This window comes from Echinops telfairi, unplaced genomic scaffold (assembly GCF_000313985.2).
Source record: "Echinops telfairi isolate 266 unplaced genomic scaffold, ASM31398v2 ScPeMD7_7424;HRSCAF=8462, whole genome shotgun sequence".
In the NCBI taxonomy this organism is placed as follows: Eukaryota; Metazoa; Chordata; class Mammalia; order Afrosoricida; family Tenrecidae; genus Echinops; species Echinops telfairi.
Window position 1 is genome coordinate 93,016,153 of NW_022111324.1, and position 17,150 is coordinate 93,033,302.

Here is a 17,150-nt window from a genome sequence, read left to right on the forward strand (position 1 = left end):
GCCACTGTCACCCCTGGTCCTGAGGGGTTCATCTGTCCTAGATTCCTTGCATTTCCAATGTTTTTACGTTTTATGGTGCTGTGGAAGAAAGTTTATTTGGGAACTTCGTTTTCCCAATCCATTGTTCATACGTAAATTATTCCAACACATTAGTTGGCAATCCTACAATAGGTCAACACTCTTGCTGTTTCCTTCCTAGATCCCTGTTTCCATTTGTCTGGTGTGTCTGCCTCTCCTGTCTTCTCATATTTGGTTTGGGGCAAATACTGCTCTGTTGGTGTGGTATAGTTGATTGTTCTAAGGAAACCATTTATCATTCTGTTTGTTTTATAGTCTTGTTAGAGTGTGCAGTCTTGTAGGGAGGTAACCATAAATAAGTATATTGTTTTGTCAAATAATAAAAAATACTATTAAAAAACAAAACAGGATGAAGAAAGAGTGAAAAAGAGTTAGAATGCCCTTTCTGAGAAGTTGACTTAGAATAGTTTTTCAACTCCTTAAATGAAGTGAGAGAACAGGTTAAGCACTTTAATTAAATGAGAGCTATATTTAAGCACAGAGCTAGGTGAAAAGCTTTCCAGAAATACGGAAACATAAATGTGAAAACTCTGAGGCAAAAGAAGTGACGAGCTGTTTGTGATAGATTTTCTACCAACTTGGTTGGGCCAGAATTCTCCCACGGTGGGATCTTGTGTGAACAACCCAGCATTCTTCTTGTGGGCAGAATAAGGTAGAGTGCTACCTCCTTAGTCAGGACACAGCCTTGATAAAATTGAAAGGATATTTCATCAGGGTGTGGTCTTTTATATCAGTTGACACTGTAGGGAAGCCAGCTCACTTCTTGGTGGTCCAGATCCTGCATGTGCTTCATCAACTCTCTGACCTTCAAAGCTACCAGCAGCCTGCCATATTGCTTGAGAACCTTGGCTTCATTCAGTCCTGCAACCACCCGCCTGACTTGCTGATACTGGAGTCCCCCATCTCTGCCACACCATCCTCCGGCCTTCCTGCCCCTTGGTGTGTTGGCCCCTAAAGCTACATGAGTCAGGAAAGACCTCCAGATTAACATCTGACCCACAAACTTGAACCAGATTGAATTTTACCACTTCTACAACAAAGTGCGCTACTCTCTTGATATAAAATTTGTATAAAATCACTGGTCATTCTTCTCTAGAGAACCAGCCTAACACGTGGTTTTATTTGCGTAGTGAAGAAAGCCTGCTTAAAAGTAGAGTCTGGGAAGAGAGGAAATAGAGACCACTTATATAGATATTTATTTTTAATTCAGTCATGGAGTAGAGAAATGAGGATGGCAAAAAGCGTAGGGCGGTGTTTCTATTTGTTTGATATGTTTTTGATGAAGGGACATTTCAATAGACTTTTATATGCTTAGGCTTGCATGTTAGTATCCTCCTGAATTTTTTCATTAGTTAGGTTTCTTTCTCAAGCTGCATTTTCTCCTAGAACACTTTTATTAATTCCAACAGTTTGAAATCCTTACATGTGCAACTGTTACTCAATTCCTTACCTCTTTCCTAGGCTTTTTTTGAGAGCCTACTGGACATTTTTACCCAGTTATTTCATAAGCTCTTTAAAATTAACATCTAAACTGAATGACACCACTCAGTTATTACAGCAGTTACTATTTTACTTAGCCTACTTTGCATTGACATAGCTTGGGCTCCAATCATCTTTGCATGAGCTAGAACAAAGGCTTCTTCATGGTCTTCCAGCCCTAATATATCCTCCACATGACTGAAGAGGAATTTTTTAAAACACACCCAAAAGTAGTACTATAATTTTCCTTCTTATCATGTGGCAGGATTGTAATCTTTCACTGTATGTATATTTATATGCTGAATAAATAATCCTAGAAGCTATATGATATGAAGAGGGTATAACATCAGGGTTAGACAAAGACTTATTAACAGTTTGTCATATGCAGATGACACAACCTTGCTTTGCCAACAGTGAAGGCAATTTGAAGCTGATGAAGATCAAAGACTAAATACAGCATTTAGAATGGGTAACCCCTAAATGTTATATGGAGAAAATGTTGAAGTCATTAACGATGCCATTCTAATTGGATCAACACTCAGTGCTTATGGGAGCCTCAGTTAAAAAATCAAATGACATAGTGCATAGGGGAAATCTGGTACAAATGACCTCTTTAAATTTTTAAAAAGCAAAGATGTCACTTTGGTGGATAAGGTACACACAACCCAACCTGTCATCTTTGTAATCATCTTTGTAATCTATTGAAATGTCCCTTCATCAAAAACATATCAATCATGTGTAAATGGAAAAGGAAGATGGCAGGCTTGATTCATTAGAATTTTGATACTGATTAAGAATTAGTCTATACTACAGATGTCAGAAGAAAAAGCAAATCGTTTTAAGAAATAGGATACTCCTTAGAAGCCAGGATGTTAGACTTTGTCTTACTTGGGTTGCACATGTCATCAAAAAGACATAAAGTACTTCATGTGTGGTAGAGGGTCAGTAAAAGCACGAGAAGCCCTCGGTGAAGTGCACGGACACAGTGGCGCAGCAGGCGACTCCAGCATCACAGTAAACACGCGGATGGTGCAGCACCGGGCAAAGTTTATTGCTGTGACATTCGCCACGAGCTTGACAGCAGCGAACCACCTGTGGAAGAAGCACATTGTCATATACAAAGCCTTTACAGTGTATTCTGAATCTATTCCTTTTCTACAGCACATTATAGTCCTCCATATTTGTTCTGTCCTTATGCCCTTGCTGTATCTGTCTGCACTGTCCTCCCCCATAGTGTGCTTTGCAAACTATCTTCCTTTCCCTTAAGCCCTCTTTAGCCTTACTCATTGGCCCTCCCTCCTCAAGACAAGTAACAGTTCATTTCTGAGTAAGTATAACCTTACCATCACACTATACTGTAATGTGCTCCTTGTGGGCTTAGACTGAGTCTTAAAGTATAGGCAGGCAAACATTGTCAGTCCAGTTTGGAGTGAATCAGGAGTGAGTCCAGAAAGGACAAGGATAGATATTCTCTTAAAACATGCTCAGTTCTGAATTACAAACACTTTAATTATATCGGCTAATGACATTATTTGTACTTTTGAGATTAGTGAAGAAATAAATGGTGTAGAAAATATTTTTAGAATATCATATTTCTACAGTAAATAATAATTTATGAATTGGGCTGAAATCCTCAAGATCTTTAGTCTGAAACCACCAGCAGCTCCACGGGAGAAAGACAACTTTGTGCTCCCATAAACAGTTACAGTCTCGGAAATCCACAGTGGGTCGCTGTGAGTCAGCATTGACTCCATGGCAGCGAGTAGTATATAGGTTAGGACGGCTGAATTTGAAAATTTTAAGTTATTATTGAAAATTACAAATGTGTTGAAGTCCTGGAAAAGTTCTCTAATTAATACGATGAATCTCATTCTAAGCTATCATTTAAAACCAGGATTTCAAACTAGTCCTTCCTGGTTCAGTATGACTTATGAAATGAACTCAGAAATAACCTGAATTTGTAAAATGTGGATGAACCATAATGATAAACAAAAACCTCCCTGCCATCAAGTTGATTTTGACTCATAGTGACCCTGTAGGACAAGGTAGAACTGCCCTTGTGGGTTCTGAGACTAAAGGACCGCTGGTAATTGTGAAGTACTGAGCGTGCAGTTGGCAGCCCGTGTAATCAGTGCACATCAGGAGTCCACGTGTTGCACAGAACCAGATCTTAGCAGCACAGTAAGAAACGTGTTGCCACACCACGTTGAGTATGTGTTACTCTCCACGGTCCTGGAAGTCATCCCATCTCTGGCATCACACTCAGCCTTTCCCAAGTTTCCCATTCGAGGACTTTTACCTGTAATTTTTTTCAATCATGGCTGTCATTCTGTTTCACCTAAATTTTTAAAATCTAGGTTTATTCCAGTTTCACTTTGTTGGCCATGGACTGAACTAGTTCAAAGCCCTGTTTGAGAGAGGATTCTGTTGGTAACTGAAATGATTACATGTTCAACGAGTCTCAAGGGTGTTCGAACCCACCCAGAGGTGCCTTGGAAGACAGTTTGCATCCAAAAAGTCAGTCTTAAGAAAACCAGAAACAGTTATACTCTGCCCATTTGAGGTACTATGAGTAGGAATTGACTCATAACAACTAAAAAAGTTGTATGGATTGTGATAAAAGAGCTGTAAGAGCCCACAATAAAATGATTTTTTAACTAAAACAAATATAGTTATTTTTTGTTTTCCTTTCCAGATTCTAACTCAAATGAAGCAGATAACCAGTCAGAGTGGACAAATGTTCAGAAGAAGATTATCCCATGGAAAAATAATGTTCCCGATTTAGAGTTTCAGGATCGTGCTGCCAAGCTGGGAAAGTCAATTGGCAGACTGATTGTAGTGGGTTCACTCATTGATAAACCAACTAATTTAGGAGGTAAAATTACAGTTTTCCAAGGAACTGCTTAATATCATTTGATTCTGAAATTTTCAATCCATTGACATTTTTGGCTTTGCCCCTGACATCTGTGGGGTATGCAAAAGAATTTAAAGTATACTGAAGTTAACATATATTGGAGACAATCTTATTTTCCATTTTGTGTAGGACTATGCCGAACCTGTGAGATATTTGGAGCCTCGGTACTTGTGGTTGGCAATCTTCATTGTACCAATGATAAACAGTTTCAGCACCTCAGTGTTTCAGCAGAAGAATGGCTTCCTTTAGTGGAGGTAGCTTGAAAGTATTTTATTTTATACAGTTCTACTTATATTATTAAAATGTTTGTCCTATCTTCATTTATTAATCATTTTCCATTGATTCATAGTAGATGCTTAAAGGTAATAGTTAATACAATATAGCCAAAATTTGTTACTCAATTTTATTATTTTTTACATTTTTATACCTTTAGATGTCTTCAGTGATTTAAGATTTGCTTTTTTTCAGATGTCTTGTTGAGGCTCATTCTTGATTTAGAAATAATAGTTATAAATATATTTGATGTTGGTTGCCCTCACTTTGATAGTGTACAATTCTTTTCTCTTTGAAAAACTTTTTTTATTAATAGACTTAACCTCTGATTTTACTCTAAACATTAACTAAGAATGACTTAACATTCTTCTCTTTTTTAACTAATGTGAAGGTGAAACCACCCCAGCTAATGGATTATCTACAGAAGAAAAAAGCAGAAGGCTATACCATCATTGGTGTGGAACAAACTGCCAAAAGTTTAGACCTAACTGAGTACTGCTTTCCTGAGAAATCTCTCCTCTTGTTGGGGTAAGAAAATTTATTTTGAGTAGTTTATAGTCTAGAAAAAAATGCCTATTTCACAAATTACCTGATAGTAGATATGTGCTTTACCTGTGTAATTTATGTTCCATGGATACGTTACATTTATGCAAGTCTTCCTAATGTTTAATTTCACCTATCTCAGATGGCTATTTGAACTTAATATTGAGCCATACATATGCTTCTTACAGTCTTACTTATTTCTTAGTACCACAGGCTTAAATTTTTTTCAATGTTTTTGCAGAACTTTATTATTTATTAATTAAAATAGTTATAACAAAAAACATTTTTCACAAGCCCAGCTTTTGAACTTTTTAATGCACTCTGATCAGAGCTGCCCCCACCCCCACCCCCCAAAAAAAAGTGTTGGGTTTTTTGAGTTGTTTTTGGAAGGAAGAAGGGGAGAGAATTGTGGAACTTGACAAGAAAAAGATATGCCCACTGACCTCATGGGCCATTCTGATAGTGGACACCAGGGGCACTGCTCCCCAGCCTTCAAAACCAAGGCCTCTGCTGGATGCTCTGCTGGTCAATACAGTCTTTTATTGTTCTTTAAAAAAAAAAGGTTTTATTGACATACACTTCATTTATCATAAAATTTAATTGTTCAATCATATTAAGAAGATTTTTGCAATTAGACCACAACCCGTTTCAGAACACTTGCTTCTCGTATCCCTTGTTACCTCTCCATTTCCCCCCCATCCTCTCCTGCCACTCCCCTAGGCAATTATCAATCTAGTTACTGTATCTATGGCTTATTACTTTTTACTGTCTTTTCCAAAAGAGGAACCATGGTTACATGTTGGGCTGCTAACTTTGCAGTTAACCTTGTGGTCAACCGTTTGAAACCACCAGCTGCTCCATGGGAGAAAAATGGGGCTTTCTACTCCCATAAAGAGCTACATCTTGGAAATTCACCGGGGCAGGTCTATCCTGGCCTATGAGTTGACATCGACTTGTTGGTAGCAAGTTTGGCTTTTGTTTGGTCTTTTCCAATAAGATTTAGAATATCTGAGAGGAACTTGCTTATTTAAAAAAATTAACACATTTGCCCCCACTCATTTTTCTTCATTAGAAATGAACATGAAGGAATTCCAGCAAATCTGATCCAGCAGTTGGATGTTTGTGTAGAAATTCCTCAACGGGGCATCATCCGCTCACTTAATGTCCATGTGAGTGGAGCTCTACTGATCTGGGAATACACAAGACAGCAGATGCTCAAGGACTGAGATGAAAGTTCATGCCATATTGGTGATGAAATTTTCGTGCTGCTGTTGGACTTTTCTTTTTGTTGCTTTTCCTTCAAACTATTTGGAATAATGAAATAATTTTTATCTTTTTTTCTTACAATTTAATGCCAATTTTTTTCATGTGCCTTAAATATATTACTATATTGCATCCCAAATGAACACTTTTTGTTGTTATTTTTTCTTCTTTATTAAACTATTTTAATCAATCATATAAAGAAAATAATATATTTTAAAAGATCACTTCTTTCCTCTAAACTAGTATAAAGGTATGGGCTGTGATGGGGGGGGGCAGAATTAAAACAGCTGTTATCTATAAATGCTCAAACCTTTAAGTCACAATGAAGTTTGGTACAATTGAGGTAAAACTAAAGGTTTGGAATAAAGGAGTCATCAGACTGTTCAACCATAATTATTCCGACTAATTTCTTAAAAGTTTTTCACATACATGAGGAGGTATTGCTATGAGGGTTCCAGATTTTCAAAGCAAAATATATTTAGCACACCTCTGGGATCAGTGGATGGCTGCAGAAAAGTTCTCTCAGTAATATACTTGTCTTAGTCGCATTAGGGTACCTTCAAAAAAAGGATTCTTTTTGTGCCATGAAAAATTATTTTGAAGTCAAGACTAATACCAAAATTTCACTAAAATTCAAATGGACATCTTCTCTAGTCATTGAAGTTTTGCAAAAAGTTTATAGGAATGCTATCCCACATAAAAGAAACATTTAAATGGAACACATTTTTTAAGGGAAGACTTCAAAGATGAGCTCAGACAGGAAAGACCATCAACCTGGACAAATGAAGAAATTGTGGATGAAATCCAGAAACTAGTGAAAGAAGACTATAAAAATATCATTGATCTTATCAGCTACTAATGTTTGGGCATTTGGGCATTTTCAATTTTAAGCGAACATCTTGGCCTAGCAAACTTTCAACTCGAGATGCTAAAAGCATTGTACAAAGATCACCTAGCTCAAAAATCTGATCTTACCATCCATCCTTTAAGCAAGAGCAAAGTTAATGACAATTTAATGGAACAAATTGTTACCCGAGAGAGGGACAAGTCTTGGGTATACCAATATGACCCAAAGAACATATATATATATATCTACGAAGTCCTAAAGAAATTGAAAACTGCAAAAGTGAGAAAAAGGCCAGGAGGAAGGAACGTCACCAGCATCAGTATAAGTATTTCACGTCTTACGACACTGAGGTCAGATAGCCATCACCTTCAACCCTTCTTACCAATTCTCACACCAACTAGAGTACCCATGTCACTTTACTTCTGTGGCTGGGTTCAATAATTCATCGCAATTGCAGAACTCAAGATGTTCACGATTATGGAATTTATTAGGGAAGTAACAGATTACAATGAGAAATATTCAGGATACAGTTGTTCAGTCAGAAAAGTTTCTACTTTGCCATGCCCATAAGCAGACCTGTCTGACCCTCAGCTTCTTGACCTGGTCTCTGCCCTGCTCAGGCAAAGTTATAAAGAGCTGTTCATAGATGCTAAAAGTCATACCACACCACTGTAAGCTCCAACCCAAAGTCACTCAGTACCAGCTCTGTGGGTCAGAAAATCTAGCTCCCCCAACTAAGTGCCCAAAGGCACCACACTCTGCAAGCCAGCCTTTTGCCCCCAAACACTCAGCTTTATTTGCTTTGTGGACCGAGTAGCCCTATTATCTGACACTACATTCTGCTGTTGCTACTCCTCTGATGTCAAAGCTGTCTTCTGGATCATGGGGGTTCAGTGCACACAGATCTCAGTCCAAAGCATGTGCTCCACTCATGGCTCTTCTTGGTTGCTGGTAATGAGATTTCCCCTCCTGGTTCTGAAATGCCTCATTTAATACCTGGCAGGATGGCATTCACAATTCTGTTAACTATCACAACTGAATCACATACATCATCAGTCATGTGCATCTTATTTAGACTCATTAGGAAAATATTTTTTTGTTGGGAGTAACAGAAGTTATGACTAAAATAACTATTAAATAATTCACTACATTGCACCTCCTCAGTTTTATTGGCTTATAATTCACATATTGTGCTAGTCCAGGTAGACTAGAGAAACAAATCCTGGGAGATTCATAAGTATATAAGAAAAATCTATTGCTCACCTTCCGGACACAATCACTGAAGACAAAGAGGGTACATAAGCAAACGTCAACAAAGTAGATGGTGCCCAGCTATCAAAAGATAATAGCGTCTGGGGTCTTAAATGCTTGAAGATAAACAAGCAGCTATCTGAGAAGCAACAAAGCCCACATAGAAGAAGCACACCAGCTTGTGTGATCATAGGTGTTGATGGGATCAGGTATCAGACATCAAAGAATAAAAAATCCTATCACTGAATGAGGGGGAGTGCAGAGTGGCAACCCAAAGCACATCTATAGGCAACTGGATATCCCCAAACAGAAGAGTCGTAGGGAGGAGATGAGCCAGTCAGGGGGCATTGTAGCAACAATGAAACATAACAAATTTCCTCTAGTTCTTAAATGCGTCCTCTCCCCCACTATCATAATCCCAATTCTACATTACAAATCTGGCTAGACCAGAGCATGTACACTGGTACAGATAGGAAATGGAAACACACGGAATCTAGGACAGATGAACCCCTAAGGACCAGTGGGGAGATTGATAATACCGGGAAGGGTGGAAGGAAGGTGGAGTAGAAAGAACTGATTACAAGGATCTACATATAACCCACTCCCTGGGGGTGGACAACAGGAAAGTGGGTGAAGGGAGATGTCGGGCAGTGTAAGACATGAAAAAATAACAAATCATCAATGGTTCATGAGGGAGGGAAGGGTAAAAATGAGCTGATACCAAAGGCCCAAGTAGAAAGCATATGTTTTGAGAATGATGAGGGAAGCAAATGTTCTTGGCACAATAGATGTATGTATGGATTGTGATAAGAATTGTATGAGCCCCAAATAAAATGATATGTAAAAAAAAAGATCAAGTCCATAAGTCTGGTATTGGTCCATATGTCTGATAACAATCTATAAAGTCCTCTTCAGACTGAACGCAACACATGCAATGACACCAAATGCAGGGAGATGACAGGCCAGTGGGTGGACGTCTTGTGGATCCAGTGGTGATGCAAGCATCTCAGCACTGGCAGGGGTCTCCCACATGACTCCTCCAGCTCAGGGCACTAGCGTAGTTCCATGTGTCTTGTCAGCTGCAATGTATCCCAGGGAGTGTGTGTCCCACCTCCAGCGAGCTATTTATCTCCTTAGCATCTCCAAATGAGGCCATCAAGCTGCGACCTGACTGGCTAAACTCCACCCCTTCACTGGTAAGTCTCAAATTGACAACAGATTATGTAACAACCACACATAAAATTTAATAGTTTGATCATATCAAGAAGAGTTGTACAAACATCACAGTTTTAAAAACATTTTCTTTATTCTTGTACTCATCGTTGTTAGCTACCCATTTCTCCCCAACCCTCCCTACAATACCCTCAAGGAACCATTAATCCTATTAATCCTGTTACTGCCTCTGGATTTACCTATCCTCAATCTCACATACCAAAAAAAAATTTTAAAAACAAGAACTAAGAAGGATAAAAAAGTAAAACAGTTAAAAACTTCCACTGAAAAGCAAAAAATATTAAAAACTAGAACAAATGTAAAGATCATAAAGAAGATCAAGTGATAGGGTGCTAAATTTTAGCCTAACTGCATTTGCAACAGTCCACTTTCCAATGCAGTCTGCATGATAGCAAGGCTGTTCACATCCTTGGTCCACAGTAAGGATTCACCAGGGTCTTAATCCATGTGCATTTCCCCTTCAATTAAAAAAAAAAAAAAACTTAAACAGCTTTAAAATGGGTTAAAGAGAAATCAACTGATAGGATATTGCATTTTGATCTGACTATACCATAATTGACTTTACAATGCTCTCTGATAACAGGGTTATTTACATCCCTGAACTATGATGGGAGAGGGGGATGGACGCTGCAAATGGATTTTGGGCTTCCATTGTCATCCACAGCCTTCTGTAAAGCAGGTGTTCACAATTAAACTCATACTACTACTGCTCTAAATTTGGATTATATAATTTACAATCCTTGGATCACACAGGTTGGTGTACTTCCATTAGACTCACTATGGACAGATCACTGGACTGAAAATTAGTAACAGAAGCAAATAAACCTGAGCATCATACAGAACAACACCCCCAAAAAGTAAATAGCAAAAAAACACAAAAATGAAAATCCAACAAAATTTCAGTAAAAAATTTGTATATATAACTAACACTGAATGTTAATGAATTAAATGCACAAATCACAAGACAGATGCATACTGGATAAGAAACAAGAGCCATCTATATGCTACCTACAAGAGACACCTCAAACTCAAAGACAAAAATAGACTAAAAATCAAAAAATGGAGAAAGTTTTACCAAGCCAATGGTAGCCATAAAAAAACATATAGCAATATTCATCTCTGACAGAACAGTCTTCAAGATAATAATATAATGAGCGACAATGAACACCACCAATGATTAAAGGAACAACAGAACAAGAAGGTATAACCATAGTAACAACATCAGCCCCAATGAAAGACTCTCAAAATACATCAATCAAACCCTCATAGGCTTGAAAAGAAAAACAGATACCAAAATTAGATTTCAAGACACCATTTTCAAGGAAAGACCGATCATAAGGAAAGAAGCTTAGTAAAGAAACAGAAGAACTAAATAACAAACAGCTTGACTTCCTAGACATACAGAGCATGCTCCACTGGAAAACATCACAGTATACATTCTCCAGCTCACATGGCATATATTCTACAATAGATCACATGTTAGGCCACAAGGCAAGCCTCAACATTCAAAAACATTGAGACCCTACAACCCATTTTCTCAAATCACAACACTATAAAACTATAAATCAGCAACAAAACAAGAATATAAAGCCAAACACAAGGAGGCTGAACTACATACTACTCAAAGACTGGTAAAAAGATCAAATAAGGGATGAACTTAAATTCCTTGAACAAACTAAAATAGTAACACAATATACCAAAACCTTTGATCACAGTAAAATATATAGTAATTTATAACAATCCATACACATATTTTTAAAAAGGACAAACCCAAAATCAGCACTTTAACATAACAGCTCCAACTACTACAAGGGCAACAACAAAAACAACCCACCAGCAGGATTAAAGGAACCTTAGATCGGAAATAAATGTCCTAGAAAAGAGAAAAACAATGGGAAAAAATCAAAAGAAGTTAGCTCTTTGAAGACAAAATTAATAAACTGCTGGCAAACTTAACAAGACAAAAGAAATAGATGAAAATACCTAGAATTAGATATGTAAAGAGTGGCATCACAATAGCTCTAAATGAAATTAAAAGTATAATAAAACACTACTAAGTAATACTGCGCTCAAATGAAGGAAGAGGAAGAGAGAGTGGAACACATCCTGGCCCACCAAACCCTGAGGACGATATTCCCACTCAGAGCAGCCAAAGCACAGAGAGGACCATAGTACTGGCCCCACTACGAGACATTATGTCCCTTACTGACCCATAGCACCATGGGGGACAACACTGGAGACAGTGCAGGAATTGTGCCCGATCTGACCCCACCTCACCGAAGCAAAACACTAAGGGTGAGCAATAGAACAGCAAGGGGAACAGAGCAACGAAGTCCCCAGGGAATACCAAAAATAGACTGTGGGGCCAGGGCATGGCACCCGATCAGACTCTACCGGAAAATATTCCTAAAGGTCAACAAACAGACCTTGAATTATTTACAGACTTTCTTTTTTGTTGTTGTTTTCGTTTGTTGCTTTGTTTTGCTCTGTCTTGTTTTGTGTTTTTGTGTGTGTGTGTGTGTGTGCTTATTATTATCTCTGCAGTCTATCTAGATAAGATAGGTGGGATAAACAATCTGGAGGAGAAAACAAGGGGATCCACAGTTCCAGGGGGCATAGGAGATGGGGAGGCGGGGGAAAGGAGGTGGGTGTTAACAACCCCAGGGCCAAGGGAACAACAAGTGATCCAAAATTGATGGTGAGGAGAGTGTACGAGGCCTGGTAGGGCTTGATCAAGGCCAAATGAAGGCTGAACATGATAGTGGGACAAGAGGAATGTAAAAGGAAATAGAGGAAGGAACTAGGAGGCAATGGACATTTATAGAGTCTAAATACAGTCATGTACATATGTAAATATACATATGACAATGGGGAAATCTATGTGCATATATTTATAGGTTAGTATTAAGGTAGCAGATGGACATTGGGCCTCTACTCAAGTACTCCCTCAATGCAAGAACACTTTGTTCTACTAAACTAGCATTCCATGATGCTCCTTCCCAACACAATTGCTGAAGACAAAGCAGGTGCATAAGCAAATATGAAGAAAGCTGATGGTGCCCCAGCTACCAAAAGATAAAGCGTCTTGGGTCTTAAAGGCTTGAAGATAAACAAGCGGCCATCTAGCTGAGAAGCAACAAAGCCCACATGGAACATACAACTTTCCTCTAGTTCTTTAATGCTTCCTCCCCACCTCCTCCTGCCCCCCACTATCATGACCCCAATTCTACCTTACAAATCCAGCTACAGAGGATGTACACTGGTAAGAGTTCAGAGCTGGAAACAGGGAATCCAGGACTGATAACCCTCAGGACCAATAAGTAGAGATACCAGGAGGGTATAAGGGTAAGGTGGGGGAGATAGGGGGACCGATCACAATGATCTACATATAACCCCCTCCCTGGGGACGGACAACAGAAAAGTGGGTGAAGGGAAATGTCGGACAGTTAAGACATGAGAAAATAATAATAATTTATAAATGATCAAGGGTTCGTGAGGGAGGGAGGGGAAAAAATGAGCTGGTACCAAGGGCTCAAGTAGAAAGAAAATGTTTTGAGAACAATGATGGCAACAAATGTACAAATTTGCTTGACACAATGGATGGATGGATGGATTGTGATAAGTGTGTACAAGCCCCCAATAAAATGATTTATATTTATATATATATAAAAGAAATACTGTGCTCCAACAAGTTTGATAACCTAGAAGAAATGGACAAATACCTAGAAAAACACCAGTTACCCAAATTAACACAGACAAATGCAGAAAACAGATGCAGACAAAACAAAAGAAATAGAGCAGGCCATCAAGAAAATCCCAAACAAGAAAAGTCCAACAGCAGATGGCTTCACATGGGAATTCTACCAAGTATTCAGTGAAGAACTCTCACCAATTCTACATAGACTATTTCAGATTATAGAAAAGGAGGGCAACTACCAAACTCAGTCCATGAAGTGAGCATAATGCTAATCTCAAAACCAAGCCAAAAAACCATACAAAGACAAAAACAAAGACGATTATCCCTCATGAACATAGATGCAAAAATACCCATCAAAATTCTGATGAATAGAACATGACTCTAACAACATAGCAAAAAAATGTTCGCCATGCTCAAGTGAGATTCATACCAGACATGAAAGAATGTGCAACATTTGAACAGCAATGTAATCCACCACATAAACAAGACAAGGACCAAGAACTACATGAGCATACCAATAGATGCGGAAAAGGCATTTGACAATATCCAGCACCCGTTTCTGATTTAAACCCACCCACACTCAACAAAATAAGAATAGAAGGGAAATTCCTGAATATGATAAAGGTTATATACGAAAAAACAGTGCCTTAACATTACAATCAACAGGGAAAAACTGAAAACATTTACCCTGAGAACAGCAGTAGACAAGGACACCCGTATTAGAACCCTCGTTCAACATTGTGCTGGAAGTTTTAGCCAGAACCATTAGACAACAAAAAGAAATCAAGGGAATACAATTTGGCAAGAAAGAAGTGAATCGCTCACTATTTGCAGATTATATATTTTTATCTTATAGGATATCCGAAAGCATCCACAAAAGGACTGTTAAAACAATTGAGCAATTTGGCAAAGCAGCAGCACAGAAGATTAATAAGCAGAAATATTTTGGATTCCTGTATACAAGCAAAGAGAACTCTGAAAAAGAAAACAATACCATTTACAATAGCCATACAAAAGATGAACTATCTAGAAATGAACCTAACCAAAGAAACAAAAGACTTTTACAAAAACAAAAGAATATTATTGCAAGAAATCAAAAGAGACCCACACAAATACAAGAATATCCATGTTTATGGATAAACACACACAATATTGTGAAAATGCCAATACCACCCAAAAGAATCTATAAATACAACACAATTCCAATCCAAATCCCACTTCATTCTTTACAGAAATTGAAAAAGTAATTACCAACTTCATATGGAAAGGTAAGAGACTTAGGATAACATACACACACACACACCCCAAAGTAGGAGGCCTCGCACTACCTGACCTCAGGTATAGCCAACAGTAGTCAAAACAGCCTGGGACTGGTATGATAACAGACAAAGGGACTGATGGAACAGAATAGAAAACCTAGAAATAAAAGCATCCACCTCCAGGCAAGTGATTTTCAGCCAAGGGCCAAAAACTAATGGGGAAGAGCCTCTTCAACAAAGAGTGCTGGAAAAATTGGATCTCTACCTGCAGAAAACTGAAACAGGGCCCATATCTCAACCTTTGTACAAAAACTAACAAGATGAATCAGAAACTTAAATGTAAACCCCAGAGCTATAAGGATCATCAGTGAGAAAATTAGGACAAACTTCAGGGTTCCATAGCAGCACATACAAAGACATCAAATATAATAAAGGAAGCGCACACAGAAGAAAACAGTAGATGACTAGGACCTACTAAAAGTAAGACAGGTATATCAGAAGACTTCATCAAAAGAGTAAAATGAGAATCCACAGGCTGCGGAAAAATTATTTAGCAGTGACACAATAGACAAGAGAATACTGAAATCTATAGAATTCTCCAATACCTCAAGGAGAAAAAATCAAATAATCTAATTAAAAATTGGGCAAAGGACATGAATACAGTTCACACCCCAAAAAAAACCAATATTTAAATCACTAACAAACTCATGAAAAGATTCTCACAATCATTAGCCATCTGAAAGTCACAAATCAAAACAAAAATTAGATATCATCTTACAATGAAGAACAAGTATTGGAGACTTTGATATGGATTACAACTCAATGTAAGCAAACCAGAATCATCAAAACTGGACCAGTAGGCAACATCATGATAAACGGAGAAAAGATCGAAGCTTTTGTCTTGCTTGGATCCACAATCAGTGCTCATGGAAGCAGAAGTCAGATCGAAAGATGTGTTGCACTGAGAGTGAATCTGCTGCATGAGAACTCTTCAGAGTGTTGAAAAGCAAGGATGTCAGAGGGCTGAGCTGCTCCTGACCCAAGCCATGGTGTTTTTAATATGCCTCATATGCACCTGAAAGTTGGACACTGAATAAGGAAGACTGAAGAAGAATCCATGTGTTTGCATTATGGTGCAGGTGAAGAATTTTGGAGGTACCATGAACTGCCAAAAGAACAAACAAATCTGTTGTGGAAAAAGTACAAACTAGAATATTCTTTATAAGCAAAGTTGGAGATTTCATCTCAGGTACTTTGGACATGTTCTCGGGAGAGACCAGTCCCTGAAGAAGGACAACATGCTTGGGAAAGTAGCTGGGCAGCCCTAAAGATGAAGACCTCTGACTTGATGAACTGACGCACTGGCTGCATCTACGGGCTCAAACATCAGAACCATCATGAGGATGGCACAGGACGAGGCAGTGTTTCTGCTGCACAGAAGGTCACTCTGAGCTGGAACCGACTCAATGGCACCTAACAGAAGGATGGCTAAAGAAACTGGTACACAGCATGATGGAATAGTGTGCATCCCTTAAAAAACAAAACAAAAAGAAACAGTGATGAAACCACAAAACACCTCATGACATGGATGAACTTGGAAACTATTATACTGAGTGAAATGAATCAATCACAAAAGGACAAATATTGTGAGACTATTATTATAAACATAACCACCAAGCCAAAGGCAGACACCACTCTCAGGCCATTTCATCTTCTAATCCAGACTCCCACGCAAATTAGTGATGTGCCTGCCTAAAACTCATGATCCATATAGCACCCACTTACTTGTGTATGTTTCTCAAACTTCAGAGGAGGCCTCATCTCAGCGAGGTTCTGTTTCTTAGGACAGTGAGAGGACCAACCTCCCTGCCACATAACACCATTCTATGGTCACCCAAAGCAAAAGGCTTTGGTGTCTACCAATCCTTAATGGAAATTCAAGTCTAAAGATGAAGTGGGAGCATGTTTGTCTTTGAAAAGGTGACTAAACTTGGTGGAACAACCTGCATTGGGAAGCATTTCTAACATTACTTAGGATCCCCAACATGCAAATGCATCTGGTATTATGGGCCTAATTTGGCAATTTTGATCTATTTTATATCCAACCCTTGTTGACCCAGGCCACGTACTATAGATAGCCAGGACTTCAGACTCTGTCCTTTCAAGGTGCATAACATCCCTCATAGACCACACCAGAAAGCTCAGACTTGGAAACCCCACTAAGAGGATGGGACTTGGCCTTAAACTCACTTGTAGCATATTTAAGGAACTGAAATACTCCCTTGGAGTTAAGGCTGAAACATCCTAGTATGA

General features: G+C 38.5%; 1 protein-coding gene across 1 annotated transcript in view; it reads left to right on the top strand.

Moving 5' to 3' along the window:
- Positions 1-6,645, top strand: part of TARBP1 (TAR (HIV-1) RNA binding protein 1) — a 132,144-nt gene extending 125,499 nt beyond the window's left edge. Inside the window, exons 29-32 of the mRNA XM_045298216.1 lie at positions 4,253-4,432; positions 4,601-4,725; positions 5,136-5,272; positions 6,360-6,645. Of these exons, the coding sequence (XP_045154151.1) occupies positions 4,253-4,432; positions 4,601-4,725; positions 5,136-5,272; positions 6,360-6,513 (596 nt within the window). The 3' untranslated portion in view covers positions 6,514-6,645. The remainder of the gene's footprint in view (positions 1-4,252; positions 4,433-4,600; positions 4,726-5,135; positions 5,273-6,359) is intronic.
- The last annotated feature ends 10,505 nt before the right edge of the window (positions 6,646-17,150 follow it).